Source organism: Pithys albifrons, chromosome 4 (assembly GCF_047495875.1).
Source record: "Pithys albifrons albifrons isolate INPA30051 chromosome 4, PitAlb_v1, whole genome shotgun sequence".
In the NCBI taxonomy this organism is placed as follows: domain Eukaryota; kingdom Metazoa; phylum Chordata; class Aves; order Passeriformes; family Thamnophilidae; genus Pithys; species Pithys albifrons.
Genome location: NC_092461.1, coordinates 49,905,553 through 49,926,817, shown reverse-complemented (window position 1 = coordinate 49,926,817; position 21,265 = coordinate 49,905,553). Strand labels below are relative to the sequence as shown.

General features: G+C 38.7%; 1 protein-coding gene across 3 annotated transcripts in view; it reads left to right on the top strand.

The window, feature by feature from the left end:
• The window catches only part of SPAG1 (sperm associated antigen 1), a 34,955-nt gene that overhangs the window by 10,652 nt on the left and 3,038 nt on the right, over positions 1-21,265 (top strand). For 2 of the 3 annotated variants that reach the window (XM_071554079.1, XM_071554080.1), the window contains exons 8-17: positions 678-808; positions 1,455-1,561; positions 4,533-4,692; positions 7,180-7,581; positions 8,078-8,177; positions 11,187-11,339; positions 14,144-14,319; positions 16,327-16,468; positions 17,368-17,494; positions 20,579-20,743. In XM_071554079.1, coding sequence (XP_071410180.1) covers positions 678-808; positions 1,455-1,561; positions 4,533-4,692; positions 7,180-7,581; positions 8,078-8,177; positions 11,187-11,339; positions 14,144-14,319; positions 16,327-16,468; positions 17,368-17,494; positions 20,579-20,743 — 1,663 coding nt within the window. The remainder of the gene's footprint in view (positions 1-677; positions 809-1,454; positions 1,562-4,532; positions 4,693-7,179; positions 7,582-8,077; positions 8,178-11,186; positions 11,340-14,143; positions 14,320-16,326; positions 16,469-17,367; positions 17,495-20,578; positions 20,744-21,265) is intronic. The other variant, XM_071554081.1, reaches the window with a different exon arrangement.

Here is a 21,265-nt window from a genome sequence, read left to right as displayed (position 1 = left end):
ACCTTTTATTTTTTTATTCTTTTTTTGTTCCCTATGCATTGTGCATTTGTGCACAAACGCTTGGTCTTGTCCTCCAGCCATGCTTTTTTCATAGGGAAAGTGTGAGTCTTTCCAGTGTACTGTGCCCCTGACACTTTCCTATTGCCCTCTCTTCCCAGTGAGCTCAGTTTGGGATTGTCCTGGGTGGGTTACCAAGGGTGTTGGCAATGGTTCTCTCACACCCCGTTGTCATTGCATTCAAGCTTCCAGTGCTGAGCGAGTCTTTCCTTTTTACAAGCGACATCAAGGAGAAGCCTCCTGTACCCCCCCGCCCCCATGCTCTTCATCAGAGTTCTGTGGTTGCTCTTGACACTCTCAGAGGTTTCATTTGGCAGTTTCCTTGGAGTCTACATGGATGGCAGGAAGAGGTGGGTAGTTTAAGTGACAGATGATCCATGGCGTCTTCTCTGCAACATCTCGGGTCTAAGCCCTGGCAAGCAACAGGCTTCTGATGGCAGTGAATCCAGGTGGCTGGATGGCTGCCTCTGGTCTCACAAGAGGGAGATTCTAATCATTACTGTAGTTAGAATATCAGTATTAATGTTATATAATACTGTTTTCAGCTTCCAGTAGTGAAGTCTTTCTACATTCAGGTTTTCTAATTATGGGCCCACCATGGTTAATATTCCCTTTTTTAGGAGTGTATCAGTAATACCAACTGCAGCTGCATATAATAACAAAGCTCAAGCAGAAATCAAACTTCAGGACTGGGACAGTGCTTTGCAGGATTGTGAGAAGGTACTAGATATGGAACCTGGCAATGTAAAAGGTAAAGTAGAACATAAAGTTGCCCTTCTGTGTACTGTTTTCTCTCTAGCAAATAGATGGTACCCATTCATGTTAGTTGTAACTGAGCTTTAGATCAGGTCCAAGTATAAATAAGGAAACAGTGTAGCTCCTCAAAGTAATTTCAACAGGTTTTTAGGGAATTAGGTTAGTTTTATGCAGTTCATCCCATTGATCTCTAATGAATATTCTTATACAGTAGCATGGGTTTAACTTATGGTTTGGCATATGAAGACTGTAAGCCCTCTTGCATTTGTGCAGTGTAATACTCCCATAATGCCCACAATGAAGTATTAATTACCTTAAAAGCAGCATGAAAACCATGAAAGTTGCTGATTTATTCCCTTCTGAAGGCAAGGACTTGAATGTAGTATTTGCATGGGTGGAGGGAAAAAAATTTGAATAATATGAAAAGATGCTTCAGAATTCATGATTGCTGTCTCAAAAAATGTCCTGTGAAATTGCATTATTAAAAATTATCAAGAAAACATAATGATTATATAGAGTCACTATGAAGCAAATGCAAAATTTTAAAAACGTTGTACACTTAATATGTCTAGGAAAAATAGTGTACTTTTATCCACTTTAGGCTTTAAATACATAAATAATACACTTTCTTTCCTTTGTAGCTCTGCTGCGCCGTGCCACTGTACACAGTCAGCTGCAGAATTACCAAACTGCTATGGAGGATCTGAATAAAGTACTGTGTGTTGAACCAGACAACACTATAGCTAAGGTAAGGATCAGTGAGTTGAATATGGCTAGAAAGAGATTGTATGCAATTGTAGCATAAGCTGAGTACAGTTTATGTTCTTTAATTTGAATATGAGTTCTGAGGACACACTCGATTTGCTGTGCCATTGATGAGTTTCCTGAGACCACGTGTGGTGGGAAGTAGGTACTTTGCTGTGATCAGACCTTCTGTTCACAACTTAATTGTCAGAAAAAATCTTCTGTATGGACGCAATTTAGGTGCCTAAAAATTTGCAGCTGAACATGCTTCCAGTATGAGTGTCCTAGCTGATAAAAGTTATTTGGAAGTTTCTCTCTAAAAGATTCGTTTGGATTGGTGCATTTAAGTTTGACACCTAATCAAAAGAAAAATTCAGCAGAGATGCCAAGCTTTTATTGCTGTAGTGGTAAAGTCATCACAAAAGGAGTGTACCTGAGTCCTCACTTCAACATGACGTCCTCATTTCTCACCTGCAAGGTAGAATGGAAAACCTTTGATACCCTGTGATAAATCTGGACCATTCTTAGGCAATTTTGGATCTAAGAAAGGCAGATGCTTTCTTTGAAAAGGTCAGGATGTGGTGTGCTTGTATTATTACGGAAGCTGCTCTTTTCCAGTTAAGACTCCATCATACTGCTCATTCCCAAGTTTTTTACATAGGACTTCTGAATGCTGTGGAATTGTCTTCTCACTTGCTTTCTGTCCAGCTCTTGTTGGTAGTACAGTGTAAGCTGCCAGCGGCTGTTGATTGCTGCTGCTTTCCAAGGAGTTAGTTGATCACTGTGTCTCGGTTTGAGGCGAAAAAACCAAAATGTTTTACCCACAAGCAGGGGAGGGGCCTCCTCCACAATAATCACACCACTCTTTATCAAATTTAAGAAGACGAATTTTAATACAAGAAGGATAACTGCTATATATATATATATATATATGTAAACAGACTAGTACAACCCACTTCCCCAACACCACAAGAGAGGGAAAAAAAAACAAACCAAAAGAAACAAAACAACAACAAAACCCAGCAGGTTTTTTTCTCCGGGAGAAAAGGTTATACTTAAGTGTCCTTGTCACAGCCCGGCTGGCTGCAGAGTGAGTTTCAGTCTCTCTCCAGCGAAACAGACGAGCAGTGGGCTTTCAGATGGACTCAGTCTCTTCCCCCTGTGTTCCCCGTCCAAGAAGCAGAAAAGGTACGAGCAACCAGCAGCAAATCCAAGGCAGGTAGCAACAGCAGCACGGCACGAAAAGTAGTCCGAGGTGGGCAGCGGCAAGACAGCCAGGAAAAAAAAAACCCCAGCAGTAACCAGCAGAGCAGCCTGCCTCCTTCGAGCCCCCACTCCCCCGTTCCGCCGAGCCAAGACTCCCCAGAAATCCAAAAAAAAAAGAAACCAAAAGAGACAAACCTGCCCCCACCCCAGCCATCAACAGTTAACTACTTCTTTTGTTAACCGCTGGCCTGGGCAGTTAAGTGGCAGGGGAGAGAATTTACATAATAATCCCAAACTACAACACACTGCTATTGCTTGAACCAGTGAGAGAGGTAGAAGCCTGCTGCATCAAATACACCCCACACCATTTATCCCTTCTGTGGTGTTCTTGGAGGTAAATTCCTCTCCAAAATAGTTCCCAAGTTTCACATCAACCAAGGAATTACATCTGTCTCTAGGTTTGAGTTCTAAAAGAGATTGTGGGGGGTTTTTTGTGTTTATAAGACTGAATCACAAATAACTCATGAGTCTGTGATGAAAAACTTCACAAGTCTTCATGAAAAGTTGTAGCCAACAGGCTGTGCTGAGACTTCTTGTGATATCAGACATAGATACTCATTTGAGTACACTCTTCCAGAGATCTAAATACAGTAGTTGCTTTGCTGAGCAATGCTTTTGTAGCTCAGAGCAGATGTCTGTACTCAGTTCTTATTTGTGCCAGCTATTACGCCTTGTCTGGCACATCTAAAAATGACAAGTGCTTGGGCAGAGCATGTTTTCAAGTTGCTCTTTACTTGGAGGATCTTCAAAACCCTCTTGATCTAAATATGAGTGTATGAAACACATGCAGAGTGCATGTTTATGTCCAGAATCACTAACAGAAAAGTAAATTTGATTGTCACTAATTGGAATTCTTCAAGGTACTTTGCCCATGTGAATCTTTGCTTTGTGCTGTTGTTACCTTTTCCTTGAGACAGGGAGTACTGAGATGGCACTTCCATGCATAGCACTGAATTAGACTCAGAATGGTGCATCATGTTGGCTGTGTCTTACTCTGCTGTGAAAGTGTAAAGTGCTTTAGTGGTTTAAAGGTTATAGTGACAGTGCAGAGTTGACAGTTGGACTTCATGATCTTAAATGTCTCTTCCAACCTTGATGATTGTATGTTAAAGTTGGGGGGTTTTGAGCAAAAAAAAATGTTATAGAATGAGAAGCTGTTTGGTCATCTAATTGTAGCTCTTACAAGACGAGTAAACCTCCTTTAATTATTCAGCAGTGACCTTCTGCTACACTCTTAAGAGATTGTTGTCCCTTCGTTCTAGTTCTATCATTTACATTCATCCATCAGATATCCACCAGACATCAGATTCTCTATAGCATAAATTTTGATGTTAGGCTATTTTGGAGATTTTGTACAGAGCCTGTTTTCCACGTGTCTTCTTAGTAGACCATGCCAGATATCACAATAGTAAATCTCTTGTTCTTCTTTTAGCTTAGTTTTTTTTCTGAAGCAGTTCATTCAAGAAAAGTGCATATTTATTTGTGTGATATCTTGTGACAGACACAGAAATTGAATGTTAACCTTGGGTTTGAAACCAGCTCTTGGAAAATTCATATTTATTTACTCTCTTTTTATATTGGTAACATCTTGATAGTTCTTCAGGATCTCACATGGATTATTTAAGAAAACCTATTTGCTGTATATAAATTATAATTTATATATAAAATAAGAAAGGCTTCTGCTATTGCTGTTTCTTTCTCTGTTGTAGAAAAATCTGCTGGAGATTGAAGAGAAACTGAAACATTTAAAGCCTGTATCTGAGACTCAAGGCAAAGGAAAAAGAATACTTATTCAAGAGATAGAGGATTCAGAATGTGATGAAAGAGGGGAAAACACAGAAGAATGTGAAAGAAGTGGCGGAGATAAAAGTAATGTCATATAATTTCCTATTTTATTTTAACCTGAGGAAAAAAAACATTGCCTTTGATATTGCAGTGTTTATTTATCCATATTTGCTTGCAAAGAATTTTGCCTGTTTGAAGACTGAAATTGCACTCACTAGTTAAAGTAGATCCAAGTGTGATATATAGAATCCAGTTTTATTACACATTTTTGGAATTCTTTCTAGAATGGGTATAACAGAGACAGATGGAACGTGTTGCTATAAATCACCTACTTCCCCATGCCCTATGTAATTTTATATCTGTCCTTTGATGTGGACCCAGTTACAAATTTTTTCTGGTGTTAAAGAACATTTTGTGTTTCTTAGATCTTTCTCTCACACAGCTTTCCTGCCCTTCCACCAACCCATTTTGATTCTGCATTTTTCCTCCCTTGATTGGATCAAAGGGTGTAAAAATGATCAAGTGGTCTGTAATTTTTGTTGATGTTTGTTTTGGAAACTATCAATCTATTTTTGGTTTTTAATGTAAGAGATCATCTCTGTGCTCTGAAAGTATATATTGCAGGTAAACAACACATAATTCTTGTACTGTATGTGGTCTGCAAGCACTCAAAGTGTAGCTCCCATTCCTGCTTAGTGCGTGACTCACTACAAGGCTGCTGAGATGGAGCTACTGGCATAGTCAGACTCCATGACTTGGAGGAGGAAGTGAGGCAGCAGGAGCTATGGAGGGTTGCACTGGCAGGTGGCTTTTAGATTCAGCTGCATGTCTGTACCCCAGCCTGCAGCAGAATAATATCCCTAAGCTGATTCCACCCTTCTCGTTTCTCTTGGTTCTTTAGGGTAATGAGGCATGACAGCAGTGACTTTCACATTTTCTGTGTCTATGGAGTTCTTTATCTTGAAATTAGATGTCTGTGAGTTTTCCAACTTCATCATGAATGTTAGACTGTACATGTGTGATATGGTAATGCATTATTTGCACACAAGATTAGAGAAAATACGTTTTTTTCAAAATCAGTTGGTGTCCACTAAGTCTCCTCAGCTAAAATCCTGGAAGAAAGGATGGATCGTGTCCTTAAATATCAGCTTCTTTGTGGTTCCTTTCCGCTGGGAACGTTCAGATGACTAAGTGCCTTCTAGCTCCATAGGAAGACTCCCATTCTGTTGATGAAAGGTTAGGCTTTTAAACATAAGGAAGATTGTCAGCTGACGTCAGTGGCCTATGTGTTCATGTGAAATACTTGACTATTTTTGAGATTTAAGTGCCAAGCATCTTCACAGATTACTCTGTGTTTTCTTTTACAACTGGAAACAAGTATGAATTTAGTTAAGTTAATGAATAAAAATGTTCTGTGAACCCAATAGCATCATCATCATCGCTATGATGATGATGAACCCAACAGCAATAGGTAGACTAAACATCTTGTATGTCTTCTCTATATATTTAGTCATGTAGTCGCCAGCAGTCCAGTAGTTCAGTCATGTAGTCACATTTATTTCACATTCTAGTTGGTAAGCCTAATGCATTCCTACTAAGCTTACAGTTTAGAGACTGGGAAAAGAAATCAACATATTTGTTGTTTCGTTTAGCTCCGAAGAGCTAATGTGTTAATGCTTCATGGCTTTTCATAGAGAACAGTGAGTAAGGTCTTAGATTTGCATTTTGACATTTTTGATTTGTTGAGAAGCAAAGAGTGTTTGGTAGGAGAGAATTAATTACTTCAGTGATCAGTTGTGTTTGCTGTAGTATTTGTGCATTCCTGGTATTCCTTTCTGCTCTCTAGCACTGAGGCTCTGAGGTAATTTAAATTAACCAGCCGGTAATGTTGGTTAATGCTTACTGGCTGCTCTGTATCCTTAATCTCCTGGCCTTTATGCCATATAGTAATTCACCCTATCCAAATCTGAATTTGTGTATGGCCGGACTTCATGAACAAAGAGTTGGGCAGGGCTCTCCCCACGTGGGTGTGCCCTTCCAGCCTGTGCAGTGGATGTTTTAGGTGAGGCACAGCGTGCGCAGAACTGGCCCCACCATTTAAGTCCTAAGGGTCCATTTGCCACGCCCGAGTGAGCTTGGACAGTGACAGTGAAGTCCTCGGGACTGTCACAGCACCCGGTACAGACCGGGGCTGACACTGCTCAGCATCCGAGATGTGACGGGATGGGATGGCCGGGAGGCATTTATCCTTGTTGTAGTAAAGAGTTAATTTCAAAGTGAACCCTGTTACCATTCTGACACTACGGGACAGGGGCTGGGTAGGGACAGGGCTGGCCGGTGCCGAGACACACCCACCCCTGCGCGGGCGGGGCAGGGGCAGGGCAGGGGCAGGGCTGGCCGGTGCCGGGGCACACCCACCCCTGCGCGGGCGGGCAGGGGCAGGGACAGGGCCGGCCGGTGCCGGGGCACACCCACCCCTGCGCGGGCGGGCAGGGCGGGCGTTGGCGCCGGTGATCGGCGCTGCAGCCTCGCTCTGTGTGTGTGTGTGTGTGAGTGTGTGACTCCTTGCAGGGCCCGATCCCGCGGCCGCGGCACAGCCGGCCATGGGCAGCGCGCTGCGGAAGCTCCGCGGCAGGGTCTGCGGGAAGGCGACGGGCAAAAAGCGGAAGGAGCCCACCGAGAGCGGATTAGAAGGCGGCACAACGGAGGAGAAGTCAGGAAAGGAGGATTCGTCAGACCACGAGGGTGAGGTTAATGGCCATGTACACAGTGATCAGAAGAGTGAAAGCTCTGAATCTGAGATCTCCAAATCGCACAAAACAGGGTCTCAGTTGACCAGTGGTGGCAGTTCTGCTTCACTTCCTCCTCCGGCAGCAAAACTGAAAAGTGAAGGAAACGAGTTGTTCAAGAGTGGACAGTTTGGAGAAGCTGTGCGCAAATACTCAGAAGCAATTGAGTATGTCACTGGTCTAGGTGAGTGTAAAATCTTAAATCTAGCACTGTGTAGATGATTCAAAGGAACTACAAATGAACTAACTTAGTCTGACCCTTTATTTTTGGCAGGAGTTATTGTGCAGTAAAATGCTGTACTTAAATGTAGGACTGTTTAGATGAGTCAAAGGAACTACAAATGAACTAACTTAGTCTGGCCCTTTATTTTTGGCAGGAGTTACTGTGCAGTAAATTCTTTCTGATTTCAACAGACAGCAGTGCATGTGACAGAAAATATAGGAAGAAGAGTAAGGTGGTGTTATAATTTCCTTGAGGCAGAGCTGTTGGCATTTATTTAGGTTTGAATGATTAGGCGTTCAGGGTTACATGATAAAGGAAAGCTCCTTACAGCTTTGCAGTGTCAACAAACTGCATCACTGCAGTGCAACCTGGAGTATGCAAGTCTTTAATTCTTGAGTATGCAAGTCTTTGTGTCATTTTAGTAATGGTCTTTGATTTTATTTGTAACTTCTTTTAGGAGAACAAAGTCCGGATGTTTTAAGTATCTTGTACTCAAACAGAGCAGCATGTTACCTCAAAGAAGGGAACTGCGCTGACTGCATTCAGGATTGTGACAGGTAAATTGAAACCTCCCATGTAGAGCGACATTCCTGATGACTAAACATTTAACTGATATATTACTATTGCAGTTTGACTCAGAACAATATCAATAAAGTCTGATTCCCTGTATAAATGACAGATATCTTTGTCAGTTATGTAAACAATCACATCGAACCTAGGGAAGGAATAACTTACAACTCACTGCCTTGCTGTGTAAGGGCAGTTTTTAAGCTTCTTGTGTACACAGAAATGCATAGCAGGATTAAAATTTTTAATGCAAAAGCAGGCTTACATTGATGTGCTGCAATAACTTATATGTAAAAGCTTTGTTAAGCCAGATGCTTATCACAGTGTTGGAAATTACTTTCAACCATGTTAATGGTGTATATGTGTGTGTTCCCTATGTTTGGTTTGTTGTTTTGGTTTGGGGTTTTTTAATACATACTTTGCATAGTTATAAACAGTAATTACAGCTGTTCAGGAATTGAGCTAAAGTCCTTTTTGCTTATTGTGGCTCTTACAGATACAGGAGTTAAAAAAGGTCAGACACCTTCAATAACTTCCAAACACTGCCTTGCTGTAAATTATTACTGTGTTTCTGATACTTTTTAAAAAAATATTTTCATAGATGCTGAGACCTAAGGTGCAAAAACATATCTTAAAACAATTAGAAGTCATATTAATTCATCAGTTGAGCTTTTGTACAGCACAACCCAACTGTTAACGAAACCCTCCAAAACTAAAAATAAAATATCCATGTACCTTCATAGTAACAAAATAATTACCTTACTGTATATATTCAACTTGACAGAAAAGTTTCCTGAAAAAAATTACTCGTTAGCAGTACTTTGTTAAAATAGATGCAGAATTACAGGCAGCTGGTCAATAAAACAAGAACCATCACATTTTTCTGTCCAGGAGGTTTGAAGTGTATAAGACTTCAGCTGAAATCAGTAGTACAAAGGGTTTGGGTTTTGTGTTCTTACCATTTGGAAGCTTATCTTCTTACTACTTCATGATAGTGTCCTTATGTCATGCATGTTTTCTGAATACACAGAAACTCGTGATGCTTAGTGGCAGAAATAATTGAGACTGGGAAGCAGAAATGCAAAGCTACAAACATATGTAAATTAGGCAATGTCAAGTAAATATTCTCTAGGCAACACAACATAAAGAATGAGCTACAAATAGGTTACTTGATTTCAAAGTAAAACATTGTGTAGTGCTGATACTTGTCATATGAAAATAATTACTTTATCTTCTATTAAGTTTTAGCTATCTGGGGCTTAGAAGTGTAGAAAAAAAACCATGTTGGATCTCTGTCTGAAGAGTGTGGTTTGCTGTGCCTTAGATTCTTGTTAGGGAGAGTGAAATAGGGCTCCTGTCAGCCCTAATGTTCATTTCTTCATTACTGTTGTGTGGTTTGGTCCCTGGCTCTATCATCTTTGCACTCAACCCTGAAAATGTAGTTTTTCATTCCCACTATTCTTCAAGTAGTTTTGTTTTCTCCTGAATTTATTTATGGTTGTTTTTTCTTTAATTCTGGATGTTAGGAATTGTGAAATTGTGTTAATATTCTTCTGAGTTACAGAATGTCAGGAGTTTTTGCAAACATTTTGTAGGGGTTGTGATGCTGTGCACAGTTGTAGCAGCATGAAGAGAAAAGGAACATTTGAAGTATTAATGATGTTGACATTGGAAAAGTTTTTTCTAGAAATCATAGTTTCTCTAGCTTTAGTAGCAGTAATGGTGCAAAGCCAATTTACAGCAGAGAAGGCCAACAGCTTCCTTGGGCTTTCAAACAGGAGCACCACCAGTGGATTGAGGGAGTTGATGATCCACGTTTTAGACAACACTGTGAAAACTGTTGGTTTTTGGCTTCCTCAGTTCAAGAAAGACAGTGATCACCTGGAGTGAGCTCTGTGAAGTGTCACAGAGGTGGTTGTGGCCTCTGGAGTATTTCCCTGGAGAGGAGAGGCTGAGAGAGCTGGGTTTGCTCAGCTTACAGGAGAATGGCTTCTGGGGGTTTTAGGAGCACCCTGCCAGAACCTGTGAGGAGATTATCAACAGATGGATCCTGGCTCTTCCTGGCAGTGTTTTGAGAGGACAAGAGGCAACAGACAAAAGAGAACCACACTGAGTATTAGGAGAAACTTCTCCATAAACACTGTGGGGCATTGCAATGTGGCCGGAGATGCTGTGCAGATTCCCTTGGAGGTGTTCAAGGCCCAGCTGTATCAACCCCTGAGCAGCCTGGTCTGGTCTTGGAGCTGCCCCTGCCTGGGCTGGACCAGGGACATCTCAGCCTGAATTACTTTATGACTCCATGAAATCTTATTGTCTAGACTCATCTTACTTTCAGTATTTTGAAGTTGATCCCTCTTTCTCTTTAGTAAGAATCATTGATTGAAAAAAAGGTAGTCTTTAAGAAATAAAGCCTTTTTGGGCTGCTTCTTCATGTTGCTGGAAGAGAAGCACATGGTGTTTGGAAGGACTTCTGATTGCAGTGTTGAACTCTGTATTCACCAGGCAGACAATCAGAAGAGTAAACGGACACATAACAGGCAAAAACCTAAAAGCAGAGAAAGGCAGGTGTATATTCCTGTCTTACTGAATGTATTTTTTATTTGCATGCTTTTGTGTAAGGAAGAATTGAAAGTTATGAAGGCGAAAGCACTATATACTTGAAATCCTTGTAGATCTAGATGTGTCTTAAGAAAAATAACTTTTGGTCTTTAACAGCTGCCATTACATGAAGCATAACTTGGTGATGAAAGCTGTTTTCCAGATGGAAGACAGGAATTTGAGTAGAGTAAGCTGTAGTAAAAGCACTAACAATTTCAAAACTGCAAGTAATTTAGTGTATTTCTATGAACACTTAGATCTATTTTCCTTAGTTATGCTACTTTAAGGCCCATCTGAAATCACAGAATTACATATAGTAATATTATAAAATATTTTCATTTCTATTATTATTGTTTCAGTTACTCTGTCTCAATCCTGCAATTTTATTTTATTTTCTCCAGAGCTCTGGAGCTTCAACCATTTTCCCTTAAGCCTCTTCTACGGCGAGCAATGGCAAATGAGTCAATGGAGCGGTATCGACAGGCATACGTTGATTGCAAAACAGTCCTACAAATAGACAGCAGCATCCAAGCAGCACATGATAGTGTTAATAGGTAACTCCACTTATGAATTTTCTGGTGTCAGTCAACATAGACAAACAGAATTTAAATTTGTTTGCTTTATATGCTCCCTCTGTTCTGTATCTCTCAGAGTTGTCATCACAGCTAATGTATTACAGCTAGAGACTGGCTCCTCATTTAGTTGTTTTCCCATTTTCACAGTTCACAGTTTTCTTCTGCCAGCAGTAGGTTACTTTCTGTTTTTTAAAAATGTAATATTTTACAGTTTGGGTTTTTTTAACTACTGCTTCCGCTTGTCGTCCTTCCTAACTTGTACTTTGTACCATATAAAGTAATACTCTAAGGTCCATACTTTTCTTTGACATTTCTATTTCCTTTTCGTGTTAACACCTTACTGTGGCAGTTGAAGATTTATGTTGAGTGAATCCTTCTGAATGCTGCAGTTGTGAAAACACTGGATTAGCTTGGTACTGTGGTTGGCTATGAAGCTTAGAGGTGTAAAAAATAATTGAATATTTTCTTTGACTTAATTATTAATACAATAAATATCAATAATATAATATAATATAATAAATATCAATTGTTGCTGCCAAGAGAGGTGTCTAAATTTCTATAATTATATTTTAATAGTATAAAATCAGTGTATATGCACTACTGTAATTGTAATCATTGAGCAGGAACACACATACATGTGACATTTAACAATGTAATCTAGTAATTTTCTTTTTAAGGCAAGGCCATGAGCCACTTGCATTATTACTTTCCTGAAAAGTCCATAATATCTTTCTTTAAATTCTGCTTATTTGGCCAGAGAAGATCATGGCACTTTATCATCTGCTCTTAGAATTCCTATTTTTGATAACATAACAAATAGTTACTTATCTCTTGTATCTATGAGATCGAGCACTTGGATTGGTGACATATCTGCTTTTCCTGGTATATGTGTTATTATTACTTTTTAAAAGTCTTGTTGGCTTATTTTATCTGCAGATATTCTTTTCATATTTCTCCTTGACTTGTAACTTGCTTAATAATAAGCTTATCTCCCTTTTTCCCCTTAACACTCTTCCTTTTCTCCTCTCTAGGCCTTCCTTATGTTTTTAGCTTCACTGCTCATTACTCTTTCCTCCCTGACAACCCATCACCTTATTCCAGCTGCTTCTTCCTTCTTCTCTTCTGCTGGTAATTAATTTTTGCTTGCAAATTGTTAGTTTCTAAAGCATAGACCTTTTCTCTCAGCACTTAAATTCTAAGCAGACTTTCCAAAAATCTTAGTATCAAATGCATATTTTTAATACTCACATAAAAGACACGTAGAATTTTTAATATCAAGCCTTTACTTGATAATTTTGCAATCCAAAGAAAATAATTGAGAGTAAGTACATAATACAAGCAAGTACCAACAGTTATTTGAGTGTTTTATCTTGTTGATTAGAAGATGTTGAATTGTGTCTTTTATTGGTTCCTGAGGGGATTCTTAGATAAATTGGAAGGACTGTTTCTTTTATTGGTGAGTACCAAGTAACTGGGAGCTGCATTTCCAGCATGCTGTTACTCAGTGGCCTTTCCGAGCTTTGTGAACATCCTACTTTGTGTGTTTTAATTTCCTCTTGAGCGAGTTACTTTATTTGCTTTTCACTGTTAGAAACACAGACTTCTCTGAATCTGTTGCCGTAGTATTTATATAGAGTCCTTTTTTTTTAATAACTGTTATTCAAATATTCAAAAAGAACAAAACTAAACAAGAAAACTTGGATAATTTATGCTCACTCAGCACAATTCTTGATGTCACTTTCAAGATTATTAATTTTTTTTATGTGTAGTCAGGTTGTATGTTTTTACACCTGTTAGATGTAAATGTATGTGATACAAAAATTTTGGGTTTATTTGCCACAGTATCAGTGTGACTGACTCTGCTACTTAATTCAGAATTTTCCTCTGTTAAAGTGCATATTAGATGTATGACCAGTTGAACTTGACTCTTAAGCTTATTTTGAGATTAGAAGATGTTTGTCTCACTATTATTCTCATAATTTTAAAATTAAAAGAAAAAAACACTTCAAAATTTCTAATGGAAGCGTGAAGTCTCATATGGCTTCACTTACTGTGTGTACTTAGGTCTTTCTCCAAAATGTAGCATGGCAAAAGGAAATTCCCACTTGTATGGATTTTGGATTGAGCCTCTCATGGACTTGAAAAGTTGACCTATATATGTGTGTTGGTTTAAGAAAGACTGAACAGTTTTTATATACAATGAAAATATTTTAAATGGGCATATGGAGTGATTGGTTAATGAATTTCTGACTATAAAGCTATAAAATGCAATTTAATGCAACCTGTGTTGTGACCTGCACTGGTTATTGAGGCAATCATTCTGTAACAGGTTTCATTTGGCATTTACAAAATTAGGTACCACACTTTATCTGAGGATATTGTAATCTGTACTTGCTGTAAATAACACCTGTGAACAGCTGAGAAGAGTAAGCAACATAAAAACATGCTTTTTTTTATTTCTTTACCAGATGCAGCAGGCAGCATTTAGAGCTTGGCTGCAGAATCACTTGTTGGTTTATTACATATTTACAGGCCACGCTGAAGTCACTTGTCTTCTAAATGCCAGCATAAATACTCTAAAAAGTGGTAAAAGTCTCAATCTTAAATATTTGAGTACAATACCATTGACTACTGTGGAAATATTTTTGAAAATTAGTCTTAAGGATAATTGTTCAGGTGTTTTTTTAAAAATTGGAACAGTGCATTATTTAATTTGGATGTAAGTCATTGAAGTGTGAGTTGGATATATGAGAAGTCATGTTGGTGGGGCTGTTCTCTTTCAGAATAATGAAAACTTTAATGGATCAGGATGGTCTCAGTTGGAGGGAGAAACTGCCACCAATTCCAGTTGTCCCAGTTACTGCTCAGCTACACAGGTGGGATGGAGGAAACTTCACTTCAGAGAATAATCCAGGAATTACTGTAGACATCAACAGAGAAGAACAACAGGAAATTAATTGTATGTATAGCTAATGCAAGTATATATAAAAAAATTATTCTAATTGAGAGATTGAATATGTTTTAGTAATGTCAGAGAAACTGCTTATCGGAGATCTTTGTGAAAAGCCAGAATAGATGACTGTCATTTCCATGACTGAGTTTAATATGCTTTATGGAGCACAGTTACAGTAATTTTTTTAAGCCAAGTGATGTAGTTTGCAGCTTGTAATTTCTGAAATTAGATAAAATCAGTAGAAATTCTCATCAGCAGTATATTGAGTCATATCATGAGTATCAGTAGTTTCCCTGACCTCATAGTATAGTTACAACAGAGTTTTCCCCAAAAACACCCCACAAACACCCAACAGAAGACATTTACAAGTCATCTTTCAGAAACCTTAGTTCTGGACTCTTTATACATAATCAGTGAGTGCGAAAGTTTTGGAAATTAACTTACTTTCTGATTTTTTTTCCCCGTTCATTGCAGTTTCCATTTTTCTTCTTCAGTAAATCAAGTGAAGGAACCTTTTTGATTCATATTTTACTGACATTAGGCATTCTTTTTACAAAGGCCTCAACTCTCAATTTTTGTGCTCAAGTATTAATTGAGTTTATTTCAATATAAACAAAAGTAGTTCTGAAGACACCCCTCCCCTCGATGAGCACGGGGGTGGCTGCAGGGCACAGCTGGGTTGTTGGCCACAGGTGTGGCAGCGATGGCGTTGTCTGTCCATGATGCATTGCTGCAAACAAGTGTCCTCCAAGTGCTTGGCAGCTTTGTGGTGCAAAGCATGTCTCAATCTATTTTAAGCAGACCAGGCTTTGGTTAGGCTTTGTTTTTAGGAATATTAAATGCAGACTGTAATTATTTTCTTCACTGAAGGCTGACTCTAAGGTTCTGGTTGCCTTCTCAGGTCTCTGCTGCATCAGTGAGACCTTGCAGTGACAGCTGGTACTGAAAGCCTGCCAGCAGGAATGTTCAGTCAGTAGTTAAACCATACTGTTGGCTGACACTTTCTTGTAATACTTGTGTCTTGTTTTTTGTGTTCTACAACTTAAGATTTAGTTGCGCATTTCATGTTGTTCCTTATTTTTTCCCCAAGTCCACATGTGGTTTTCTGGCATAGGAGACTGCCATGTTTTTATAAAAGAACTCAGTGAGTTTAATTACTGGTTAGAATTGACAGGTTATATACAGTGCTGAAAACCTGAAGCTTGGCGAGGGGCTCATACTCTTTAGCAAGGTACAAAAAGTAGATTTTTCCATTATGATTTACTTTAGAGGTGTGTTGGTATTTAGTGTTTGCCCACAACAGAGACATGAAGCTGCAGTTAGGACTGGTCTTTCACTGCAAACACAGCTAAAAATTATAGTCTAACCCAAAAGCATATGCAGCAAATCATGTGGAATTAAGAAGGAAAGGCAATTATGGAATAACATAGTATTAATAAAATAAAGTGTAGTTAGGTGTTTCTAGGTTCCTCAAAGCATCTTTTATAAATAGTTATTAACATAATATTACTGATGTATCTCTAACTCCGACTGATGCAATGATTAGTCTGTCATTGTCAGCACAGTAATTGTGATAGTTACCTGCAGAAGGAATATCAAATCAAATTATGGCCACCTTGATATGATAGTAGAGATCTGAAAGGCCTTTAATGCTGATGATTAAATCTCCCCCACTGTAAGTGGAACTGGTATCTCAGTGGAGAGAGGGAGGCCCTCTCTGCCACACGGCAGGGGTGGGTAGAGGAGGGGAAAGCTCAGAGCTGTCTGTTGCACTCCCATTATATCCAGCAAAGTAGTTACCCTGGTGCATGGGGAAGTGTGTGTTGAGCCAAGTGCAGGTGTGGTGTCCCTGCCTTTCTTAGAGCAGCAGGAGGCTAGGGACAGCAATGGCAACGTGCAGACTGATGGTGGTACTCCAGTTGCCAGGCATTTATTCTTAGTCTGTGTAGATTATTCAGCTACCCTTAATGAACTGACCTTCTTATGTAACACTGTGATCCCTTTGTGATGTAGGTGAGGAAGTGATGGAGAAGTTCAAGAGATTGAAAAATGAAGGGAATGATTGTGTAAAAATGGGGAAATATGAAGAAGCTGTAAATAAATACAGTGAATGCATGAGGTTAAATACTGAGGAATGTACAGTCTACACTAACAGGTAAGGATCCAAAAATCTAACTTTGCTTTGTGGCATAAGAGTAGTTACATTTTCTCACTACAAATAAGAGATTTTACATCCCTTCAGCCACTGTTGTGAAAAAGGATTTTTTTTCCCACTTGATAAGTATTTCTAATAACAAAATCGATTTTTTTGTTAAACCACATTATTTTCTAAGGGGAGCAAGTATTCATGTCAGTGATACATATCTTAAAGTCTTTTGTCTAAATAGAGTAAGCAATAGTAAAAGTTATAATTAGCTTAGCATATTACAGCATTTTTGGGAACACTGGTATGATTTGAGTTAAAAACTTAACATCCAATAGTAGTATCTCAAATATGAAGAGTAATAATTCAGAGAAAATTTATATTCTGAAAAAATAAAAGTAGGAACACAGTCATACATCAGTATTATTTTAAGGGCTGACCTAATTCTGCAGTATAATTCTTTATGCTGTAATCTTATCAGCTTTCACCAACTAAGAAGGATTTGATTAGACCAGTAGTTCAATAGGAGACTTCCAAGTAATAATTAGGTGCAGAAAGAAGTATTGTTTATTTAGTCTAGGAGCACTTTTTTATGTAGAATGGCTGTATAAAATCCATATTGCATTAACTAGTGTAGTATCATATTATCCTAAGATAGTCTTTGCTTTTAAAATACTTGCATATCTGTTTAAGTTTGAGCATTAGTCATACTTGAATTTAGACATCTATTGCAGGGATTGGTCCTCTCTAAATCCATCCAGTGATGTTATTAATAATTTTATGTACTTGAAAAACATACCACATTGAGACTGAATTGTGTGAAGTATTGCAATTTACAAGTTGGATACTGTTGGCACTACAGCACTGTAGAATTTACTTATATTGCAGTGTATTCTGTTTTTCTGTGTTAGAGCTCTCTGTTACTTGAAACTGTATAAATATGAAGAGGCTAAGCAGGATTGTGATCATGTTCTTCAGACAGAGGATTCTAATATTAAAGCTTTGTATAGAAGAGCACTAGCATACAAAGGATTACAGGTGAGGAAAATAAACATGGCAGGTATTTTTAAGCACTTCTAAACTTACTTATCCTCTTCAAAGGCAATGAGATAGTTGCAGTCAATGGGTGAAAGCAAACAAAGAACTCAGTGTGATGATTTATTACTTTGCAGAGCATTAGACATACATAAAACATTATATAAATATTTGTGTAGCATAAAAACCTGCATGTTGACATACTGTAGTTTGAGAAAATGCAAGAATTGGGGAATAAATGAGGTTTGACTGGAGTTTGGTTAAGCAAGTTCCAAATCTGTTCTATTGTCCTAATATTCTGAGATCCCAGTCTGTTCTGTCTGTCCAGGTGTTTACTATAACTTTGCTGATGACAAGTGGATTCTCTCCAAGTCTGTCTTCATCTGTCCAAACTAAAATCTCAAGCTGTCTTTTGGCATCTGTTCATCTTTAAGTGCCTGTCATATTAAACCAGGGTGGGTTTTTTAGTCTCTTTTCCCAGAGACATTATGAACCTTTGTCAATAATGTACTTTGTAGCAGTGTTGGTACTCAGCCTTTTCCTTTCCATCGGCACAGTGGTGGTGTCTCTACAGTGCTCATCTTACAGACAGTTCTTAGAGTATCCTTCTACCTGATCATCATAAATGCAGGCTTAGATTGCTCATATCCGTGCTGAATGTGACTGCAGATCTCATGTTCCATCACTTGAACCACACTGTTCCTTTTGTCCATCCCTCTGTTGGTTTCCCCTCCTCAGTGATGTTAAATTAGCCTCTGCACTTCATAATTCTTTCACAGCAATCCTTGCTCTACCTGTCAGCTCTTAACCTGGTACTGAATTACCAGCTTCTCACTTCTTGATGGCAGGTCTTGTCATCTACTTTGTATTAAATTTTACAAGTGTCTTTAAACAAGCATCTTAAGTGCTTTCTTCCTTCCATGTTGCTCTTTATAACTGGAGGTCCATCGAATTTCATCATTGTTTTTCAAATGAATGGACTTACCTCAGACCTCCATCATGTTTGATGCCTTGATTGTCTCTGAGCTTACAGATCACCTGAGGGCAGCCTGTTTGTGCTTAGCAGTATCCTGGCCTATTCTCATCCCATGTTATCATTCCAAATGCAAGTCATAGGAACCAGGAGATCTTTTGTCCTCTGTTACAAAGTTTGATTAATTTTCAAAAAAGGTGAAAAGCTTTATTTTGTGTAATATTTTTTTCTGAGATTAATCACCTCTAACCTTATGCTGTTGATACAAATCAGTATAAATAAGAGTACATAGTGATTCTACCAGTCCAAAAAAAGGAAATTACACACTTGTGAAGAATATCAAGAATTGGAGAAGTAACTTCTGCTTTTTTTTATATCCTAGAAAAAAGTGCTGCTTTTGTATTATTGAAGACAGCATGAAACACAGTTTTCATTAATTCCTTCAAAATGGTCTGAGCTGCAATTTCCAAAATGTTTTGTTGTGGTTGAATTTAATGCCTCCATTATTGCTAATTCAGGGATGCGAGTTACTGGTAAAACCAAAGGAAGCAACGAAAGTGATCTGAAGTTGACAAATGACTCTGTAATGAAGAATTTTAAGAGCTAAAAGCACATAGTTTGGCAAAGGCCTATCTAACCTGGGAAGTGTTATGTAAATGTCCAGATATTTAACCACAACACTTGCAGTGGAATTTAATGTAGTAAATGAGGGGGTTTTTAATAGATTTACCAAGATGTAATTAGAGGAAGATCAGGACTAAACCATCCTTGTGTGATGCATTAGGCCTGTGATACAGGACACAGGACTCTGGCTGACACCTCCTGCAGGTGGTAGTCCAGTCTCTTATTTTGGGTACTGCCATCCTCTGATTTTTGCTGAGAAGTCTGGCAGGCTGCAGGAGGGTTGGCTGTTTGCTCACCAGAAGTCTCTTCCAGAATCTCATTTCTCTGCAGGCGGAATCTTCGCATCTGTAATTCAAAGGGTTAATAGTGGATTTCTGATGAAAGCAGCCTGTCCCCTTCTGCATTCATTTGCCAGGGCTGTATCATCCTCATTCTCTCACTCTTCCTTCACGATCTTAGGAGGCTTCAGTTCACCTGCAGACTCAGTGCAGTGTCTCTGCACCTGCAGTGCTGGCCAGCAGTGGTGAGCAAAACATTCTGTGAGGAGGGAGTAGGAGTGACTTGGACAGTAGTGCTTTTCCTACAGTTGAGATGCTGAGGAAATGCATCAGCTGGCACATAAGGATTTTTTTTCCATGACAGTACAAATGACTTAATAGTAACGTTACAATACGCTTTGGGAACAAAGAAATACTAGGTCTCTCACACAAGAAATTATGTTGGTCTTTACTGTCTGCATGGTCTTCTACTGTTTACTGCTACATTTCATCCTTATTTTTGATACTCCACCCCTTGAGGTGGTATTCCAGTCTTCCTCAGAACTGATGCCATTAACTTTGTCTCTCCAGAAAATTTAGTCTAAAAATAGTAATTTCTAATGTAAAAATTTGAAATAAATGCATTAAACAAATTACAAGACTGATTATTTAGGAACAGTATCCTAATGCCACTCTGTTGCTGTGTTATTCCTTATCCTGGTAATCCCAGAATTCATAATACAATCCCAATCTTCTCAAATACTACCAAAATTTCACTGCAAGAGATGGTCTATTGGATTGAAGCCCAGGAAGATAAGGTATATTTTTAATCAAAGCTCAGTTTAACTCTCTTTTATTGGCAAAGCAAGTATGCAAACTTGCTGGACTCACATTAATCTTGAAACAGTGTTACACTGTAAGCAATTATGCTTAAAATCAGCAGTCTTGAATAATTTGTTCTCTGATACAGGGAATATGTTTCTGAGAATAAATGATTTCGTATTATATATTTAATTAGGAGTATTTACTCACAAAATATTAACTCAAATTCATTCTCAGTTTCCTTTTTTTCCATCCAATGAAACTTCACTGTCTGTATTTAGATTATTTTTGTCCACTTTATGTCCCGATCCTAGGATTTCTACTTTTCTTATCTGTAAAGGACATTATGTTAATTCAAATTTATTTTTCTAGTGATGTGCTTATGAAAAAAAGTTTTCCTTCTACTTACAGAATTATCAAGCCAGTGCTGATGACTTCAACAAGGTACTTGCAATAGATCCAAATGTTCTTGAAGCACAGAAGGAACTAGAGGAGGTGACCCAACGGCTTCACCCTGACAGCAGTGCTGGGGCTGGCCGTCAGCAAAAGCAAAGGAAGAAAATAACCATACAAGAGGTATACCTGTTCAGTTTTTAAAATCAAACAGGACAGAAGCCACACATTCAAAGAGAAAATGTTAAAGTTTTTGTTTTGCCTGTCTTAGCTCTAGATTTTTGTGAGGTTGGGGTTGTATTTTTCATGTTATTTTGAGGGCATATTGGAGGATTTTTATATATGGTGTGTTATTCTGTAATAAAGCTTGGAGTGCTCCAAAGTGTATGGAAAAGTAGAAGACCATTGAGGTGGCACTAAACTTGAGGATGTGCTCCTTGTAAACAAAGGCTGCCTAGACTGAAGGGTGTGTGTTATAGAATGCAGCTGTCAAACAGCAGCTCTGCCTGTGAAGTGTGTGCTCCTCGGGAGCTCTGCTGGCAGAGACCATGGTCTGTGCTGGCTGCTCCTGGGCTGGCCCTCAAGTTACCAGTCTGAAAAACAAGATTCTACGTTAAAGAGAAGAGTAAAAACATCTGTTGGACCTTACAAAAGAAACACGTGCTCTAATGTTGTGTACAGGATCAAAATGTCAGCCTCGTGAAG